The 20,718-nt window shown below is 37.0% G+C and overlaps 2 protein-coding genes across 4 annotated transcripts in view; both read right to left on the bottom strand.

Moving 5' to 3' along the window:
- Window positions 1-415, bottom strand: part of ubr2 (ubiquitin protein ligase E3 component n-recognin 2) — a 41,795-nt gene extending 41,380 nt beyond the window's left edge. For both annotated transcript variants that reach the window (XM_051125937.1, XM_051125936.1), the window contains exon 1: window positions 244-415. In XM_051125937.1, the coding sequence (XP_050981894.1) occupies window positions 244-327 (84 nt within the window). In that variant the 5' untranslated portion in view covers window positions 328-415. The remainder of the gene's footprint in view (window positions 1-243) is intronic.
- Window positions 416-3,540: 3,125 nt separating this feature from the next.
- Window positions 3,541-20,718, bottom strand: part of si:ch73-193i2.2 (transient receptor potential cation channel subfamily A member 1) — a 34,065-nt gene continuing 16,887 nt past the window's right edge. The window contains exons 8-19 of one of the 2 annotated variants that reach the window (XM_051125184.1): window positions 19,840-19,968; window positions 19,667-19,758; window positions 19,468-19,579; window positions 16,348-16,518; window positions 13,052-13,122; window positions 12,800-12,967; window positions 10,063-10,181; window positions 7,344-7,548; window positions 6,682-6,889; window positions 6,505-6,590; window positions 6,180-6,378; window positions 3,541-4,040 (exon numbers count right to left, since the gene is read on the bottom strand). In XM_051125184.1, the coding sequence (XP_050981141.1) occupies window positions 6,222-6,378; window positions 6,505-6,590; window positions 6,682-6,889; window positions 7,344-7,548; window positions 10,063-10,181; window positions 12,800-12,967; window positions 13,052-13,122; window positions 16,348-16,518; window positions 19,468-19,579; window positions 19,667-19,758; window positions 19,840-19,968 (1,518 nt within the window). In that variant the 3' untranslated portion in view covers window positions 3,541-4,040; window positions 6,180-6,221. The remainder of the gene's footprint in view (window positions 4,041-6,179; window positions 6,379-6,504; window positions 6,591-6,681; window positions 6,890-7,343; window positions 7,549-10,062; window positions 10,182-12,799; window positions 12,968-13,051; window positions 13,123-16,347; window positions 16,519-19,467; window positions 19,580-19,666; window positions 19,759-19,839; window positions 19,969-20,718) is intronic. The other variant, XM_051125185.1, reaches the window with a different exon arrangement.

Raw genomic sequence — 20,718 nt, 5'->3', positions numbered from 1 at the left:
TAGCTATAATAAATACATATTCGTGCAATCGAAGTGTCAAGTCTGTGTGTTTTGGAGCTTGAGATGTGCATACTCATAGGCTAGCTGTTAGCCTGTTAGCAGGACGACACTGAGCAAAACAACCCGAGACGAGGAGCGAGAAAAAACAGAAAAATCATCGCGAAGCCATTCATTACAACAAGCAAATGCACAGGATTCATCAGGAGAGACATTTTGCACAGTATTTATGAAACTGTCGCCTACCGCAGCGGTGTCTTTTGCGGAGAAATTGAGGAATTCGCTACACAGAGCGGACGGTGCATCACGATCGGTCTCGGCCGCCGCCATCTTTACTTCAGCGAGCAGCAGCAGCAGGAACAGCAGTGATGGAAGCGGAAATCAGCCGCTCGTCCTAGTACTTCCGTCAAGGAGCTGGAAAACTTTTCAGCTGACTAATGGAAAAGTGTCCCTCCTGTTGCCCTGGTGACATGCCACAATAGTAGCCACTCCTTCTCAGTTTTACTAGAGCATGTGGATTTAAAAGAATTGCTCACGTAATAATGAAACTGCCCCGCCTAAACCTTTTTTTTTTTGTTGTTGTTGTTGTTTTTTTTTTTTTTTTTTTTTTTTTTTTAATTCAAGAAAAAAGATTGAACATTACAAACTATTAACAAGTAAATCGAAATATAAAATACAGAATATTAAAGCAATCTTAAACAATAAAACAGAGTTCTAAAGGGAGAGAAAAATATAAAATAAATAAATAATAATAATAAAATAAAATAAACAAATAAATATGTGTATATATATACACTACCGTTCAAAAGTTTGGGGTCAGTAAGACTTGTAATAGTTTTTAAAGTAGTCTCTTATGCTCATCAAAGCTGCATTTATTTGATTTAAAAAAAAATATAATAATAATAATAAAAACATTAATATTGCTAAATGTTTTTACAATATAAAATAATGTTTTTTATTTTAACATACTTTAAAATAGAATTTATTCCTGTGATGAAAGGCTGAATTTTTATCAGCTGTTACTCCAGTCTTAAGTGTCACATGATCCTTCAGAAATCATTCTAAAATGCGGATTTATTATTAGAATAATCAATGTTGGATAATATCAACAGTTGTGCTGCCAAATATTTTTTGGAACCTGTAATTTTTTTTTCAGGATTCTTTCATGAATAACAAGTTTAAAAAGTACAGTGTTTATTCAAAATATAAATATTTTATAACAATGTAAATTATTTATTATTAACTTTTAATAAACTTTTAATTATTAACTTAATACATCCTTGGTGAATAAAAGTATTAATTTCTTTAAAAAAAAAAAAAGAAAAAAAAAAGAAACAATAAAAATGTACTGACCCCAAACTTTTGAACGGTAGTGTATATATATATATATATATATATATACATATATACATATATATATATATATATATATATAGATATATATATATATATAGATATATATGAACATAAAATAAAACAAAAACCATTGAAACAACTAAACAATAGTTAACATTTTCTTCCTTTTTCCTTAGGACATATTCAACAGTTGCAGCGGGGGAGCTGTATCAGAAAAGAATTTCTCCATCAAATCTAACATTATGACATTCTTTTTATTATTAATTTGCATTAGAGACTTTTTCACAATCTCCATTTCTGATAAAAATAAATTACACTTTGGTATGCATTTTGCAAATTTCTGTTTATGAATGTAATATTTACCTTGTAAAATGTAAAAGTTAACAACATACTCAATCATTTTACTTTTGTGTGAATAAGTACAAATCACAAAGAAAGGCACTAACATCAGACCAAAATCTAAGAGATAAATCACAATCATAAAACAAATGACACAAATCTTCCTCATGTGCATTACAGAAACTGCAAGTATTGTCAATGTCCATGAATTTAGAAAGAGCTAATTTACATGGGTAAATTTTGTGAAGTATTTTGAAATGCACCTCTTTAACTTTATTCAAAATACAACATTTATAAGGATTTGACCAGGACGTTTTCCAATTAATATCCAAAATTTTTGCATTCCAAAAGAATTTTCCTCTAGGTCAGATTTTATGTTTTGATTGCAAAATTTGTCTAAAATGTTTATTATTACAAGAGGAAGAATGTATTTCAATACCATCAACTTTTAATTCTGGAAATATTCTTTAATTGCTTCCATAAGAGAGGTGATTATTTATTAGTTGTATCAACCCATTTGGAATAGCTTTAACCACTTGTTTAAATTCTTTAAAGGGGATGGGAAAATTGTTTAAAATTTTATTTTACCATAATAGCAATCATAAAAGAAACCATTAATGCTTTAGATCAAAGTCTTTTATGTTCACCAAGGTTGCTTTTATTTTGTCAAAGCTACAGTAAAACAGTAATACTGTGAAATAATATTACCATTATAATAACTGTTTTTTGTTTGAATATATTGTAAAATGTAATTTGTTTCTGTGATGCAAAGCTGAATTTTCAGCATCATTACTCCTGTCTTCAGTGTCACGTGATTCTTCAGAAATCATTTTAATATGCTGATTTGCTGCTCAAGAAACATTCCTGGTTACTACCAGTATTGAATGTTTCTGCTGATTAATATTTTTGTGATTAATGGATTATTTGATGCATTAAAAAGTAAAAATAAATAAATAAATAAAAATAAAAAATAAAAAAATAAATGTAAAGTTTTACTGTCACTTTTGGTCAATTTAATGCTAAATAAATTAATAATAATAATTTGTAATTTTTTTTACTTATCCTAAACTGCTGAATGGTAGTCTGTTGAATGGTACTGTTTTTTTTCCCCCATTGATAATAATAAATGTTTTTTGTGCAGCATATTACAATGATAACTGAAGGATCACATGACACTGAAGACTAGAGTAACATTTCTAGTAAAATTCAGCTTTGTATCACAGATATAAATTACATTTTAAAATATATTCAAATAAAAAAAAATGTAATAATATTTCACAAATACTGTTTATACAAATAAATGAAACCTTGATGAGCACAAGAAGTTAATGATTCCAAACCTTTGACCAGTATTGTGTGTATTAACAGCATATGTGACCCTGGATCACAAAACCAGTCACAAGGGTCATTTTTTCAAAACTGAGATTTATACATCATGTGAAAGCTGGATAAATAAGCTTTTCATTAATGTATAGTTTGTTAGGATAGGACGCTATTTGGCCGAAAATCAGGAATCTGAGGGTGCAAGAAAATCAAAATATTGAGAAAATTGCCTTTAAAGTTCTTCCAATAATGTTCTTAACAATGTATATGACTAATCAAAAATTAAGTTTTCATACATTTACAGTAGGAATTTTACAAAATATCTTCATTGAACATGATCTTTACTTAATTTCCTAATGATTTTTGCCATAAAATAAAAATCAATAATTTTGACCCATACCATGTATTTTGCTACAAATAAACCCCAGCGACTTAAGACTGGTTTTGTTGTCCAGGGTCACATATGAGTTTTGACAGGCATGTAAGGGCGAGTAAATAAAAGAGACTTAATCTGGTTTCACATTTTCTAATTAAAATTTTAATAATTAAAATAAAGTCACTTTAATATACACCGATGCAAATCTATATTGTTACAATAACGTGGTACAATGTATAACTTAAGTAACAACTGTAGGTTACAAAATTATGACTTGCTGCACAGAAGTCCTTTGTCTTGCTCTAGTGGATTAAATGTGTGATTTCTGTAATTCATTATTCATTTTCAGAGGTTTTATTGTATGCTATGGGATGCTTTGTCACTGAGGGTTTCTTGTCATCATCAGTAGCTGCAGAAACACCAGTCACATCACTTAAAGGATTATTCCAGGTTAATTTATGGTTATATTTACCATAGAAAGTAATTTCAATAGGCACATTTCACACAGCAATCCCCAAAAAAATGCTTGATGAAAAGCTCAGAGTAATCACGACATCTCCATATACGTTATGATTGGCAATTTGGACCAAAGCAGACTTCGTCAGAATTCGTCAGTGCGTTCTACGAGTTCATACCAGTAATCTTCATTCTGTGTTCACATAGAGCACATTACCGGTAATTTACTGGTGTTACAACTTCTTATACCAGTAAATTGCCAAGACGAATTTACTGGAATTTTTGAAAATGTCCTGTTCACACATGATCTCTTAAAGGTTTAGTTCATCCAAAAATGAAAATTAGCCCATTATTTGCTCACCCAGGCATCCTAGGTGTATATGACTTCCTTCTTTTAGACGAGTGCAATCGCAGTTATATTAAAAATTATCCTGGCACTTCCAAGCTTTAGAATGGCATGGGCGAGTGTTTCTCTTCATCAGTCCAAAACAAGTCCAATAAAGTGCATCCATCCATAATAAAAAGTGCCTCACACAGCTCAGGGGAGTGAATAAAGGCCTCCTGTAGTGAATCGATGTGCTTGTGTAAGAAAAATATCTATATTTAAAATTTAATAATCACTTTAATCTAGTTTGCACCAACTGGTTGTACCCGGAAGCCGTTCAGGGTGGTCTTGAAAAAAACGAGCAAACGAACAGGAAGCAAACGAAGGAAATTTCCTTACTTTAGCAAAGGAAAACTAGTCTCCTCTTGGCTTATATCAAAATCCTCTGACATTTTTATTTACAAATCCTTGTTTTGTACTTCTAATTTGTGACTGTTGTTTTGTTTTGGTCCTCGTTCGTTATTTCTGAGCGGCACATGTGCATCGTCGAAGTCCTACATCATCCGCTCCGGAGCGGCTTCCGTGTACAACCAGTTGGCGCGAGCTAGATTAAAGTGATTACATTTTAACAGGGTTTCTGCAGGTTTTATTAGGGTAGATTTAAGACCTTTTTAAGACCAACTAAAGAATTTTAAGAAAATTTAAAATTTTAAGAAAATTTAAAATTTTAAGAAAATTTAAGGAAGAAAAAAAATTAAAGGGAAAAAAATACAGCAATATTCTCTAAGTATAGTTCGAGTTTTACTTTTATTTTAGCAGTAATTCAGCATCTAGCAATTGTTTGTTTTTAGTTTGTTTCAGTTTTCCCTCTTTTCCTCACTTTCCTTCGGTAAAAGCGCTGTGCACATTTTACTTTCACTTTCAAATTAGCAGCAATTCGGCGTCAAGCAGTTGTTTGTTTTTAGTTCATTTGAGTTTTCCCTCTTTTCTTCACTTTCCTTCGGTTTTAAGTAGCTTGTAAAAGCGTTGTGCGCATTTTACTTTCACTTTTAAATTAGCAGCATTAACGTAACATAACAAACTATTATTAACAAAACAAATAAAAATACACCATCTTATATGCCTAATATAAAATAATAACTTACACAAAGATTAAATAGGTATATAAAACTGAAAATCAGTAAACACTGTCTAACCAAATAAATAAGAAACATAGTATGTTTATTAGCAAAACGAATAAGAAAGCTTGGAAGCACGGCATACACCTTGATGTAATATATTTAAAAAAAATACAGTTTAAATAAATAAAAATCAGCAAACACTGTGGCACCCAAATAAATATGAGACTTCCACTATCACCTTAGAATGGCAGAAGTCAACGGGCTTTTTAAAATCCAAAATATTTTTAAAACGGGCTTTTTCGGGGGACTGAGATGAAGCAACACACACCGCCATCTACCGTGTATTGTTTAATGAATATTAAGCGACCTAAGCCATCTAGCACAGAAATTACGCTTTCGCTTCACTTTAAAATGAAACACATAAGGAAACAATCCCTCACGAAAATGAATGCCATGATCATATGAGTTTAAGACTTGCTGCTCTGATTTAAGACCTTTTCAAGGCCTTAATTCATGGAAAAGCGATTTAAGACTTTTGTAAGACCCACAGAAACCTTATTTAAATATTGATATTTTTCTTACACAAATGCATCGATTCACTACAGAAGGCCTTTATTAACCCCCCGGAGCCGAAGCACTTTTTATTATGGATGGATGCACTTTATTAGACTTGTTTTGGACTGATAAAGAGAAACACCCACCTATATCATTATAAAGCTCCAATTGCATTTGTCTGAAAGAAGGAAGTCGTATACAGCTAGGATGGGTAAACTAGCCCTTTAACAGTAATTTACCAGTAAAGACTGTATGTGTGAAAGGGGCTATAGTAATGTCATTCACAATGTCAATAAAAATAAACAAAATAACTGAACAGAAATGAACTTACAATGAACCCATGCATGATTGCGCATACTTTCGCAAACTTTCATTATGTCTTGGACTGTATCAGATGGAGAAGCAAACTGTGGAGTTCTTTCACTTCAGCCTTCAGCTCACTCAGATCCTGACTGTGCTTCTGCTGGTCTTTCGCAAGTCTGTGAAGAGTCAAGAGGTGTTCTTCCTTTTCTGGAAGTGCAGCACTTCTCCTTTTGTAAAAAAACAAATGTTAGGCAGGCTTTCCAGGAACATTACATATCAAAATACATGTTATAAATGGCAACATTGTGTGTACAAAATGTAGCAATCTAAGACCAAGACGTTTATCAACCAACCTTGTGCTCTCTTCTCTTGCACCTGCATAGGCTAATTGAGGTGAGAGTGTCTCTCTTTGGATGTTCAGAAACTGATGTAAAACATCCTGCGGAACATGCAAAGTTGTAGTTATTCTGAGATTTAAGAAAACACGTGATAAACACAACATACAGCAGGCTAGTTGCTAATGTAGACACCTTGATCTGTTCTGTGAGCTTTTTCATCTCTGCATGTTGTTCTGGGTTAGTGGTGACATCATCATCATAGAATTCTCCAAGCGGGGCGCAATGCTGGTGGATGTACTCGTTGTCATAGCAACGTCTCAGGCAAGACATGGATTCCTCTATTTGCAGAATGATAGCAGCTTGTTGCATCACAGCATTGGCCAGCGCATTGTCATAGACCCTGTCAATGCAGCATGAGTTAAAGGAACAGATCACACAAAAATGACATTTTGTCATAGATGTTTTCAATACAATGAGAATCCACAGAGAATGTTTTTTTTGTTTTCTCTGTGCACAAACAGTATCCTTGTAGCTTAATAACATTATGGTTGAACCACTGATGTCACATTAACTAATTTATCAATGACCTTACAACCTTTTTGGACCTTGAACATGATAGTTGCATTGCTGTCTATGCAGGGTCAGAAAGCTCTCGGATTTCATCAAAAACATCTTAACTTGTGTTCTAAATATGAACGAAGGTCTTACGGGTTGGTAACGTCATGAGGGTGAGTAATTATTGACAAAATGTTCATTTTTGGGTGAACTCTTTAAAAGCATCAATCCATATGAATGTATTGTTACACCCCTACTAAACATATCATAGAAGTGTATAGTATTTGACTATTTAATACCTTTGGAAGGTGTCAGAAAGCAGAGCAATCAGTAAATTAACACAGAGAATAGCAGACAGGGCCAGAAATGTTCCACAGAGCAGGTAGGCCATCACTGCATCCACACCCAGCATGGCATTAAACTCATATTCGTCCACCAAGGTGATACGGTACAGGCTGTACAGCAGCTCAGGAACCGTCTTCATACTTGGCACCTCAGCTAAACCTGATAGTAGTAAACACAATGTGTATATCTCATGCATCTTTATATATACAGTTATACAGTGGGGGAAAATTTTGTACGTTTGCCCACTGACAAAGAAGTGATCAGTCTATAATTTTAATGGTGGGTTTATTTTAACAGTGGGAGACAGAATAACAACAAAAAAATTATTTGATTTGCATTTTAATGAGTGAAATAAGTATTTGACCCCTTTGCAAAACATGACTTAGTACTTGGTGGCAAAACCCTTATTGGCAATCACATAGGTCAGATGTTTCTTCTAGTTGGCCACCAGGTTTGCACACATCTCAGGAGGGATTTTGTCCCACTCCTCATGCTGGAATACCCATCCACGACCCATTTTCTATGAGGGAAGGAGGATCTCATCTAAGATTTGATGGTACATGGCCCCATCCATTGGCCCTTTGATGCGGTGCAGTTGTCCTGTCCCCTTGGCAGAAAAACACCTCCAAAGCATAATGTTTCCACCTCCATGTTTGACGGTGGGGATGGTGTTCTTGGGGTCATAGGCAGCATTCCTCCTCCTCCAAACATGGCGAGTTGAGTTGATGCCAAAGAGCTCGTTTTTGGTCTCATCTGACCGCATTTCAAAAAAGTTATAAATTGATTTGCATTTAAATGAGTGAAATAGGTAGTTGATCCCATATCAGTCAGCAAGATTTCTGGCTCCCAGGTGTCTCTTATACAGGTACCGAGCTGAAATTAGGAGCACTCTCTTAAAGGGAGTGCTCCTATTCTCAGCTTGTTACCAGTATAAAAGACACCTGTCCACAGAAGCAATCAGTCAATCAGATTCCAATCTCTCCACCATGGCCAAGACCAAACAGCTGTCCAAGGATGTCAGGAACAAGACTGTAGATTGTAAACGTAACAACAGTTGGTGCGATTATTCACAAGTGAAAAAAAACACAAAATAACTGTAAATCTTCCTCGGTCTGGATCAAGATCTGCATGCATGATCTCACCTCGTGGAGTTTAAATGAGTCTTGTCAATAACCTCAAGGCAGCTGGGACCATAGTCACCAAGAAAACAATTGTAAACACACTACTCCATGAAGGACTGAAATCCTGCAGCGCCCACAAGGTCCCCCTGTTTAAGAAAGCGCATGTACAGGCCCATCTGAAGTTTGCCAGTGAACATCTGAATGATCCATAACTGGGTGAAAGTGTTGTGGTCAGATGAGACCAAAATCAAGCTCTTTGCCATCAACTCATCAAGCTCGCCGTGTTTGGAGGAGGAAGAATGCTGCCTATGACCCCAAGAACACCATCCCCACTGTCAAACATGGAGGTGGAAACATTATGCTTCGGAGGTGTTTTTCTCCCAAGGGGACAGGACAACTGAACCGCATCAAAGGGACGATGGACGGGGTCATGTACCTTCAAATCTTGGGTGAGAACCTCCTTCCCTCATTGAAAATGGGTCGTGGATGGGTATTCCAGCATGACAATGATCCAAAACACATGGCCAAGGCAACAAAGGAGTGGTTTAAGAAGAAGCATATTAAGGTCCTAGAGTGGCCCAGCCAGTCTTCAGACCTTAATCCCATAGAAAATCTGTGGAGGGAGCTGAAGGTTCGAGTTGCCAAACGTCAGCCTTGAAACCTTAATGACGTGGAGAGGGTCTGCAAAGAGGAGTGGGACAAAATCCCTCCTGAGATGTGTGCAAACCTGGTGGCCAACTACAAGAAACATCTGACCTATGTGATTGTCAGTAAGGGTTTTGCCACCAAGTACTAGGTCATGTTTTGTGAAGGGGTCAAATACTTATTTCACTTATTAAAATGCAAATCAAATTTTGTTGTTGTTGTTGTTGTTGTTATTCTGTTTCTCACTATTCAAATAAACCTAACATTAAAATTATAGTCATTTCTTTGTCAGTGGGCAAATATACAAAAACAGCAGGGGATCAAATAATTTTTTTTAACTGTATACTATTAGTGCTTCTCAATATCCCTCCTCGTCTCCTCACTCCTACGTCGACCTCAGCCATATTGTAGGACATCTCACTTCTCTAATTGCACCGCAAGGAGGTGAAGATCGAGGAGTGAGGAGGCTTCCTGAGGATCATGAGCGAGGATACACAGGTGTATCCTTTGCTGAAGTGTTTTATCGACTAAATGTGACACACGTATAAATTCTCCTCCCACTTCACATTTGTCGTAATAATTTTATAAAATACATTTATATTTTACATTTGCAGTTTAAATAATGTCATATATTTAAACAGGGCGTCTTGCTTTATTCATATTTATTATGAATGCCTTAAATAACGCACTTTAACAACAGCTGATGATGCTTAGAAGTGACGCTTGAGTGGTCAAGGAATATTCCAATGTTCATCCTTTGATTCCTCCGTCCTCGCGTCCTTTCCTTGCGTCCTTCCCTCGCATCCTTAAGGGGTAGAGCTAAGACGCGAGGAAAGGAAGCAAGGAAAGGAAACGAGGATGCACAAATAAGACATGAGAAGCACCCCATAAGTGTTGGTGACAGTACCTCCAAATATGATCCAGAAAGCACAGGCATATGGAATGTAGATCTCTATATAGAGAAAAAGGAAGCGCAGCACGTCTCCTGCAATATTCCCCAGCATGACAATAAAAGGTCCCATCGCCCTAGAGAATAAAATCAACCATTACCTGGAGTACAGTTATACGTCGTGTTGTAGGCCAACAGAGGGCAAAGGTCAGTTTTCAGAAAATAAACATTTTGAACATTTATTTTTCTTTAAATCTAAATTTACAGTATTGTGATTCATTGATATTCCAGCATATGTTGAAATGCTGTCGTAGCATTCAGGTGTGACTGAGCACAGGGTGTGCAAACCCCCGCGTCCTTATGTTTCCATGGTTACCCTAACACTGACCATATGTTCCCATGGTTACCTCGCCCTCAAAGAAGAGGCCACCTGTGGAGTATCAGTGAAACCTAAGATATGGAAGCATTGTTATTTGGGCCGCTGGCCAGGTGGCAGCATTTGGCTCCAGGCGCCCTGTGTAACATAGCAGTCAGGAGGCCCAAAAGGTGTTGACATTATATCTGAGTATCTATGGTAACTGCCACTGACCAGGTGCTCCTACAGAGCCGAGGTTTCAGACATTGTACTCAGATGGCCACTATCTCGAAAGTCATATGCTTCATGACCTCCTTTAAAAAACAGTTTATTGGTGGGAACGACATAGGCCTTTTTCACGGTCCGCGTTTGGAAACCTGAAGCGTTGAACAGTTGTGTAAAATAACTTCCGCTGTAGCCTGTATGAATGGCGATGCCCATAGCACAGGATGGTTGTGATTTATTAATGAACAATTCATCATAGATGTTTCATCAAAACATATTAAACACAGTTTCCGATCATTATAGGGTATGACGAAACAAGGAAAAATGCTGTCATGATATTTCGACGCACATTTCATGATTGAAATGGGAGTGCACAAGCTGCATATGCACAATACTTCAGAGACAGACCAGCTTTTTATTTAAAAAATGCAAGAATAGCATACAAAAAATGGTAAATACATACATTATTTTAATACATAGTGTGTTAAAAGCACATTTTAGTTTATAGGGCCTATTAATAGTGCCTCAAAAGAGCACAGCTGAGTACACTATAGATTTTCTTAAGATTATCTTACTTAAGAATAATTTTTAGTATATTAAGTACAAAATTAGCGTGTGAAAATAGAGCACTGTACATTATGGAACTGCACATTTTTTTCACCTGGGGTAGTTGGTGTTACACGGTGTATGCTCATACACTGATTACATTACTTGACCACCGCTGCACCGCCTTCACTGACGTTTAGCATTTTTGTAGAAATAAAAGTCATTTAATTTGGTTGGAAACCGTACGCTACAATTCTAAACTGACAGCATCTGTACCAATGTGATCTCATGATAATTCATATGTATTTTATCGTAAAAAGTGGTTCTATAAAACGTACATTTACTTACGTTTTTCCAGACACTAAAATGTACAATACTGGCGTATTTACAGCATCTAAACGTACAAATACTTACGTATTTTCAACATTTAAACGTACAATACTGACGTATTGACAACACCTAAAAACTAATCCTTATGAATATTAAAATCGCTGTATTAATTTCATTATTATTGTTTTTAGCGGTCATATCAATGGCCTTATGTTTTCAGTTGCATTATTAAATTGTTTAATCGTTACTCAATGTGAAATGATGACATTTTGTTCTGTTCTGTGTTATTTCTGATGCCTGCTCATTTCCAAGATGCATGATGTTAAACAATACTACACTTTAAACCCTTCAATTAAATAAAATTTTTACAATCGTTTAATCCATTGATGTAATATTTACTTTGTTTCCCACGGTGGGACACAAAAAGCGTTTTCTCTGTGACTAACAATAGAACCATACAATACACCAAAACACAACATAATTACAAAATTAAGCGATTTTATTTGTGCGCCCTCCAAATCTTTTTAGGTTTAGGTTTGGGAGTAGGCGAAGGGGTCTAAAAATCTAAATCGCTCACTGATAAAATAAAAAAAAAAGAGAGATGATTGTCAGACCATGCTGGAGGATTTGCTGCTCAATCTTGTGCTCAGTGACACACATCCTTTACACAGAGTGCGTGCTAATCTCGAAAGAAAGTGAAAGTAAACAGCGCAAAAGCGATTTCAATGCCCTGTGAAAAAAAGGACAAATTAAAATCTAGCTCAACCGAAAATCGCACTAATTTTGTAATTGGCTGTTAGGCTATGTAGTGTGGGGCCAGGGTGGGCCAAGCTTCTGATTGGGTGGGCCAAGCCCACCCTGGCCCCCCGTGGAGCCAGGCCTGCCGTGAAAAAGGCCCATTGTTTTTTGAAACCTTACTACGTATATAGAATTACCGTTTTATAAAAGCAAAAAGCCCCAAGAAGCCGTGGTTTACAGTGAATTTATAGCAACTAAGGGGGTTTTAGGCACTCCGCTTCATGTTGTGCCTAATAACGCCCCTTAGCTGTTATAAATTCACTGTAAACCACGGCTTCTTGGGGCTTATTGCTTTATTTTACACATACAAATACATTTAACATTTCAAGTTACATGCATTCATCTTGATTTTCAGTTTTTCCGTTTTACCCAGTAAGGAAAGATGTGTGTTCAGTTTGGGTTATTGCATTCAAAAATCATAATCATTTCCTCTAAAACTAAACAAGAGCTTTGAAAATCCTTGGTCAAGACCCTGATGTTACTTACAAAAAGATATATTACCTAAAGGCTCGGACATGCTTCATCAGCCTTAGCCACAGAAAAATAATGGACACTGCGAAGAGGCGAAGGCTGTTTTGTCGAAGTGAGTCAGACACTAGGAATACATCTGCCAAGTGGACGACCAGAACTGCCAGGAGCAGCGAATAGACCAGCCAATCAAAGATATTCCTGCATGAGATGTATCAGCATACTTAGTCTTAGTCATACAGTAAATTCCTTCTACTGTATATTAGCTTGTTATGAGTACATTACCAGAGGTCTTGAGAGTAGGTTCCTTTCAGGTTTCGAATATACTTAATTTGGCCCTCCAAGTAATTGCGCTCCTGTTTTATTTAAAAAGTAATAATATTAATAATAAAAAGAGTCATGTCCTTACAACTGTGTATTTTATTCCTGTTTATTTACAGAATAGGTTAAAGTTTGGAATAAATGTTTTTGCAAGATATCTCTTCTGCTTACTAAGGCTGCATTTATTTGATCAAAAATACAGTAAAAACAGTAATATTGTAAAATATTATTATAATTTAAAATAACCTTTTTTTCTATTTAAATATATTTTAAAATGAAATTAATTCTTGTGATGCAAAGCTAAATTGTCAGCAGCCATTACTCCAGTCTTCAGTGCCACATGATACTTTTGACTCATCACTGCCACAAATTGTGTTTACAATAATGCAGTAAAATGGAAGACACATATAATATAGAAAAATGTGGACACATATAGGCCTGGTTTCACAGACAGGGCTTAGGTTAAGCCAGGTTTAGGACATTTAGGTAGCTTTGATGAACATACCTTAGATAAAAACACTACTGGTGTGCATCTTGAACATATACCAATGAAGCTGACATATATTAAGATTAGTCATTGCAAGTTTCTTTCAGTTAAAACAGCCCAGACATGCCTTTTAGTCTGGGACTAGGTTTAAGCCTTGTCTATGAAACCGGGGGGATAATGTTTAGATGTTATTTTTATATTTTAAACATTTCTATTTTAACACTTGCCCCACAGGCAACCACTGTAAGTAAATCAGCATAAAAGATGATAGGGAGAATACGACATATTACAGATATTCTTTAAATGTAATGTAGTTTTTAGTATAAAAAAAAACAACAACACATTTTTAAAAGGATAGTTCACCCAAAAATGTTAATTCTGTCATCAATTACTCACCCTTTGATAATCAAAATGCAGTTGAAGATTGAAACCTGAGAGATTTCTGTCTTTAAGTCCATTCCACAAATAATAATGCTTCAAATATTTCATTAAAACAACATAAAAGTAATCCATATGGATCAAGCCATTTAATCTGAAGTTTTCTGGAGATACATGACTGTTTTATATAAGATAAACATATTTAATTTAACATTGGTTTATTTGCATATATACACTGATCGTTGCACATACATTGAGCACTATGGAAGCCCGTTTCTACTACTAAATTAAAAAAGGTTATTGTGACTTTTGACCTCACAATTCTGACTTTTTTGTTTTCAGAAATGTATCATACAAACTTACAGTTCTAACTTTTTTCACATAATTCTCACTTTTTTCTCAGAATTGTGAGACATACACTTGCAATTGCATGTTAAACAGTCAAAATTGTTAGTCTGTATCTTGCAATTCTGACTTTATTTCTCAGAATTGCGTGTTTGTCTATAACTCACAATTGTGAGTTTACATCATGCAATTCTAAGAAAAAAGTCAGATTTGTAAGTTTATATCTTACAATTCAGACTTTATAACTTACAGCAATTACGAGTTATAAAGTCAGAATTGCAAAATTTAAACTCACAATTGCAAGAAATAAACACAATTGCAAGATAAAAACAGAATTCTGACTTTTTCCTCAAATTTTGTGAGGCATAAACTTGTAATTGCATGTTATAAAGTCAAAATTGTGAGTTTATATCTCGCAATCCTGAGATTATTTCTCGCAATTGTGAGTTTAAACCACACAGTTCTGATTTTATAACTTATAGCAATTTAAATCTGACTTTTTTCTCAAAATTGTGAGGATAAACTTGCAACTGCGTGACATACAGTCAAAATTGTGAATTTGTATCTTGCAATTCTGACTTTATTTCTCAAAATTGCGAGTTTGTCTCACAATTGTGTCTATAACTTTTTTACATCATGCAATTCTAAGAAAAAGGTCAGATTTGTAAGTTTAAATCTCACAATTATGACTTTATAACTTGCAATTTCAAGTTTATATTACACAATTCTGAGAAAAAAGTCAGATTTGTGAGTTTATATCTCACAATTCTGACTTTCTAACTTATAGCAATTGCAAGTTATAAAGTCAGAATTGCATGATTTAAACTCACAATTGCAAGAAATAAACACAGGATTGCAAGATAAAAAACAGAATTTTTTTTTCTTTTTTCTCAGAATTGTGAGACATAAACTTGCAACTGCGTGACATACAGTCAAAATTGTTGAGTTGGTATCTTGCAATTCTGACTTTATTTCTCAGAATTCCGAGTTTGTCTCAAAATTTTGTCTATAACTCACAATTGTGCGTTTATATCATGCAATTCTAAGAAAAAAGTAATTTAAACTCACAATTGCGAGAAATAAACTCAGGATTGCAAGATAAAAACAGGATTCTGACTTTTTTCTCAAAATTGTGAGGAATAAACTTTGTGAGTTTATATCTCGCAATCCTGATATTATTTCTCGCAATTGTGAGTTTAAACCACACAGCTCTGACTTACAGCAACTGCCAGTTCTAAAGTCAGAATTGCATGATATAAACTCATAATTCTGACCTTTTTTTTCAGAATTGTGATATATAAACTCGGAATTGCGAGTTCTAAAGTCAGAATTGTGTGATTTACCCTCAAAATTGTGATAAAAAAAAACTGCGAGATAAAAACTTTTTTCTCAGAATTGTGTTTATGTCTCACAATTCTATCTATGTAACTCGCAATTGTGAGATTATATCATGCAAAAAAGTCTGTTTTGCGGAAAATAACCGTCAGTCATTTCTGAGAAAAAAAGATTTGCGAGTTTATATCAAAATTTTCACTTTATAACTCACAAATGAGTTTATATCTCACTTTATAAACAAAAGCCAAATGCGAGTTTATAATCATGCAATTTTTAAAATTTTAAGTTTAGTCAACATGAAATGTTAAGTTGTACTACAATAAAACATGGATAATTGAGTTAAGGCAGCAAGAACACTTACTTTTTAATTGCGTTTTTTTTTTTTTTTTTTTTTTTTACAGTGTTTGTATCACACAATTCTAAGAAAAAAAAGTCTGAATTATTTTTTTTTATTTTTGATACAGTGACAAAATGGGCTTTCATAGAGCACATCAAATATGGTAAACAAGAACTCAAATGTCCTTAGCTGATGCAAAGGGTAATAAATGATGACAGAACTCTTTAAAATACAAAAGGGCAGAAACAGAGATCCATTTAAAAATCAATATATTTCAATCCAGATTGTGAGAGCAGTCTGTAAGCCTACTATCCTTCATTTTCTTTTCTCATGAGCAAGACCTAGAGTAAGTGAGTGTGAATGGGTTCAGTGTGTTACCTCAGGCCACATAGGGTGAGAGCAGCTCAAGTCCTCATTGATCTTCTGCACAGTCCAGCACCGCCAGTGCTTCAGTTTCTTCCTAGATCGAACAATCTCCATCACTTCCCTGTACACCTCAACCACCATCAGCACTAGTGCCAGAACCACCAACAACACACGCCACCAGTCCTATCAAGAGAAGTGCATAAATGGATATTCAATAAAACTATGATTACTGACATATTAAGACTGTAGATGTAATGCCACGCCAGCAGAGGGAGCCCTCACCCTAGGACTGCCTGCATGCTCCCTCTGCTGCTTCTATTGTTACTTCCTGTTTGTCACTATTAAAAGACTGGCCATGTGCTCAATACTTTGTGAAGTATTGCCAGTTTCACCTGCCTTACCGAGCGTTTATTTACTCTGTTGGATTACCTGTTGCCGTCTTGCTCTGTTCTTGGATTTTGTGTTTACGGATTACCCCTGTTTGGATTGTTTGCCTGTGTGGACTGTTTTCAAGGTTTGACCCTCATCTGCCTTTTGACTATTGCTATCTGGATTACCCCTGTTGTTTTGGTTGCTATTGGACTGCTTTTGGTTTTGACCCTCTGCCTGTTTATACGTTTATGTTTGCTGCTGTGATTATTAAAGTTCCGCATTTGGATTCTAACGCCGCCTCAGCGTCCCTCGTTACAGAATACTTCGCCTACCAAGAATCCAGCGGAAACGATCAGCCAACATGAACCCAGCAGTATCTCGTCTCCTCTGCCTTCGTCAAGGGGACAAGGCTATAGAGGAATATGTAGAGGAATTTTGTGGACTGTGTTACCTTGTTGATTTTAATGACGTGGCACTGAAGGACATTTTTCGGGTGGGTTTGAATGATCCCATTCGTTCGTGGCTACCTGGAGGGAAAATTCATTGGTCACTGGAGAGATATATTGATCATGCCCTGCTGTTAAGTGGATCCACATTTACTGTGGGGATTGCGGACGAGGGACCCCGCAATCCCGCAGTAACCACCACACCACAACCAGCTCACGTCATATCAAACAAACCAGAGACCCTTCACACCCCAACCTTCATGTCTGGTATTGTCACCATTGTGCCAGAACCCCCTCAAACCAAGTCTGCTAGCGTCTCGTCTGCCAAGTTACAGCCTGTTCACTCCACATCTGCCAGACCACAACCGGTTCACGTCATGCCTGCCAAGCCAAAGCCTGCTCACGCCATGCCTGCCGCTCCAGGGCCTGCTCACGCCATGCCTGCCGCTCCAGGGCCTGCTCACGCCATGCCTGCCGCTCCAGGGCCTGCTCACGCCATGCCTGCCGCTCCAGGGCCTGCTCACGCCATGCCTGCCGCTCCAGGGCCTGCTCACGCCATGCCTGCCGCTCCAGGGCCTGCTCACGCCATGCCTGCCGCTCCAGGGCCTGCTCACGCCATGCCTGCCGCTCCAGGGCCTGCTTACGTCATGGCCGCCATCCCTGAACCAGTCCACAAGATGGCCGCCATCCCCAAACCTGTTCACAAGATGGCCACCATTCCAGAGCCAGTCCACAAGATGGCCGCCTTCCCCGAGCCAGTCCACAAGATGGCCGCCATCCCAGATCCAGTCCACAAGATGGCCACCATCCCCAAACCTGTTCACAAGATGGCCGCCATTCCAGAGCCAGTTCACAAGATGGCCGCCATCCCAGAGCCACTCCATAAGATGGTCGCTGTCTCCAAATCACACCACATGATGGCACACATACTGGACTCACCCCTCATGGCTGTATGGGCAGCTAAAATGACAGCTACTGTTCCTGTGCCAAGTCAAGCTGCAGAGCCAAGTCAAGCTGCAGGTGCTTCCTCAGAGTCAGGTCAAGTTGCAGCTGTGCCTCCTGTGTCAAGTCAAGCTACAGCTGCTGCTCCAAAGTCCAAGGCTTCCAAGTCAAGTCCAGTTCCAGGGTCAAGTCCAGTTCCAGGGTCAAGTCTAGCTACAGAGCCCGGTCAAGCTACAGAGCCCGGTCAAGCTACAGAGCCCGGTCAAGCTACAGAGCCCGGTCAAGCAACAGAGTCAAGTCAAGCAACAGAGTCAAGTTACGTTGCAGCTGTGTTTCCCGAGTCAAGTCAAGTTGCAGCTGCGTCCCCTGAGTCAAGTCAAGTTTCCGAGTCCAGTCAAGTCACAGCTGTGTTCCACGAGCCAAGCCAAGATACAGCTGTTGTTCTCCATGAGTCAAGCAAGGACACAGCTGTTCCCCACGAATCAAGCCAAGACACAGCTGTTCTCCACGAGTCAAGCCAAGACACAGCTGTTCCCCATGAATCAAGCCAAGTCACAGCTGTTCTCCACGAGTCAAGCCAAGTCACGGCTGTTGTTCCACAGTCAAGTCAAGCTGCAGCTGTTGTTCCAGCGTCAAGTCACGTTAAAGCTGTGTTTCCTGTGTCAAGTCAGGTCAGAGCTGCTCTTCCGAAGTCCAGTCAAGTTACAGCTATTGCTCCTGAGTCAAGTAAAGCTATAGCTGTAGCCCTCAAGTCAAGCAAAGTCACAGCCGTGGTTCCTGAGTCAAGCAAAGTCACAGTTGATCTTCATGAGCCAAGCCAAGTTACAGCAGATCTTCATGAGCCAAGTCAAGTTGCTGCTGTTATTCCCGAACCAAGTCAAGCCACAGCTGATCTCCCTGAACCAAGCCACACCATAGGTGATCTCCATGAACCAAGTCAGGTTACTGCTGTTGCTCCTGAGTCAAGTCCGGCCACGGCAGGCCTCCCTGAGTCAAGTCATAAAACTGTTATTCTACCAGAATCTCACCAGGTCCCCTCTGACCTTCTCAAGCCACCTCACGTATCAGCTGACCCTGCAAAGCCCATATCATCAGCACCCTCAAGGTCAACAGACACCCCATTATCTGCTGTGCTGCCTGTAATGGCCGTAGCCATCTTCAGTGTGTGGACTGCTATTACGGTTTGACTATTCTGCCTGGTTTATCACTACATTTACGGATTACCCCTGGACTGTTGTAAGATTGGACTGCTTTCTGGTTATCGACCCATTGCCTGGCTACACGTGTATGTTTTCTGTTGTTTGCAATAAACTTCCGCAAATGGATTCTAACGCCGCCTCAGCGTCATCGTTACAGTAGATTATAGTCTTACCTGAGGAAGATTGTACCGATCTCCTTCTGGACGTACTGACACAGATATAGCTACTGTTGTCCAGGACACGATAAATAGGAAGTTGAGAAGCAAGAGTATCCAGGCTCCCATTCTGTAGGAAAACATTTAATGTTAATGTCATGTTCATGTCTGCTAATGTTTCTCCATGCATCAGTTTTGGACTTTGATGTTGGTTTACCTGCCATATAAGTTCCATTTGACAGTGATGAGTTTGAGCACTACAGGGTGCATGATGAGATCCAGTTTACCCTCATTGACAATAAGCTCCAACTGTGGACAGAGACAAATCTCATAATCTAGTGCAACGACCCTACACAGAAGTTTATGTGAAATATGGTTAAAGATGTGTACCGGTGATGATGGATCAGAACCTTTTGGGTTTGTTTTGTCAGCAGGCATTGGCTCCATGAGATGAAGGTAGTAGTACTGCTGTCGGGCCATTCGGTCTTTCACATGAAACTGATTCATTGCCAAATCAGCCTGTTAAAACCAAGATGAGGATTATTGAAAAATCCACTTTTTGTACACTATAATTCAAAAGTGTCATTTTCAATGATCTTGAAGTTTCAAGGCTGAATTTATTTGATGAAAAATACAGTAAAAACAGTAATATTATTACATTTTATAAATAACAAATAACTCTTTCTATTTTAATGCATTGTATTTTAAAATGTAATTTATTTCTGTGACGCAAAGTTTAATTTTCAGTATCATTACTCCAGTCTTTAGTGTCAGATGATCATTCAGAAATCATTCTAATATGCTGATTTGCTGCTCAGGAAACATTTATTATTATCAATGTTGAAAACAGTTGTGCTGTTTAATATTTTTGTGAAAACTGTAACATGTTTACTTATGTAAATGCAATTTTTTTTTAAATAATTGTTAAACATTTAAATTAAATTTATTTATTTATTTTTCTTACATGATTTTCAAATTATTTTCATTATGCAACAGAATTACAAACTCCTGATAAACTTTAAACACTCACATGAATTAAAATAAAATAAAATAAAATAAAATACAAAAATAATAACTATTAAAAATTAATTTAATTAATTAGTTATTCTTTTTTTTTTTTTTGCATGATTTTCAAATAATTTTCACTAGTCCACATTATGCAACAGAATTACAAACTCCAGACAAAATTTAAACACTCACATGATTTATACAAAATAAAATAATTCATATATTTAAATGCACTTTTAAAAATAACTATTAAAAAATGAA

The sequence above is a fragment of the Labeo rohita genome, chromosome 13 (assembly GCF_022985175.1).
Source record: "Labeo rohita strain BAU-BD-2019 chromosome 13, IGBB_LRoh.1.0, whole genome shotgun sequence".
Lineage (NCBI taxonomy): Eukaryota > Metazoa > Chordata > Actinopteri > Cypriniformes > Cyprinidae > Labeo > Labeo rohita.
Note: the sequence above shows the minus strand (reverse complement) of the source record. Positions and strands in the feature narration are given on the sequence as shown.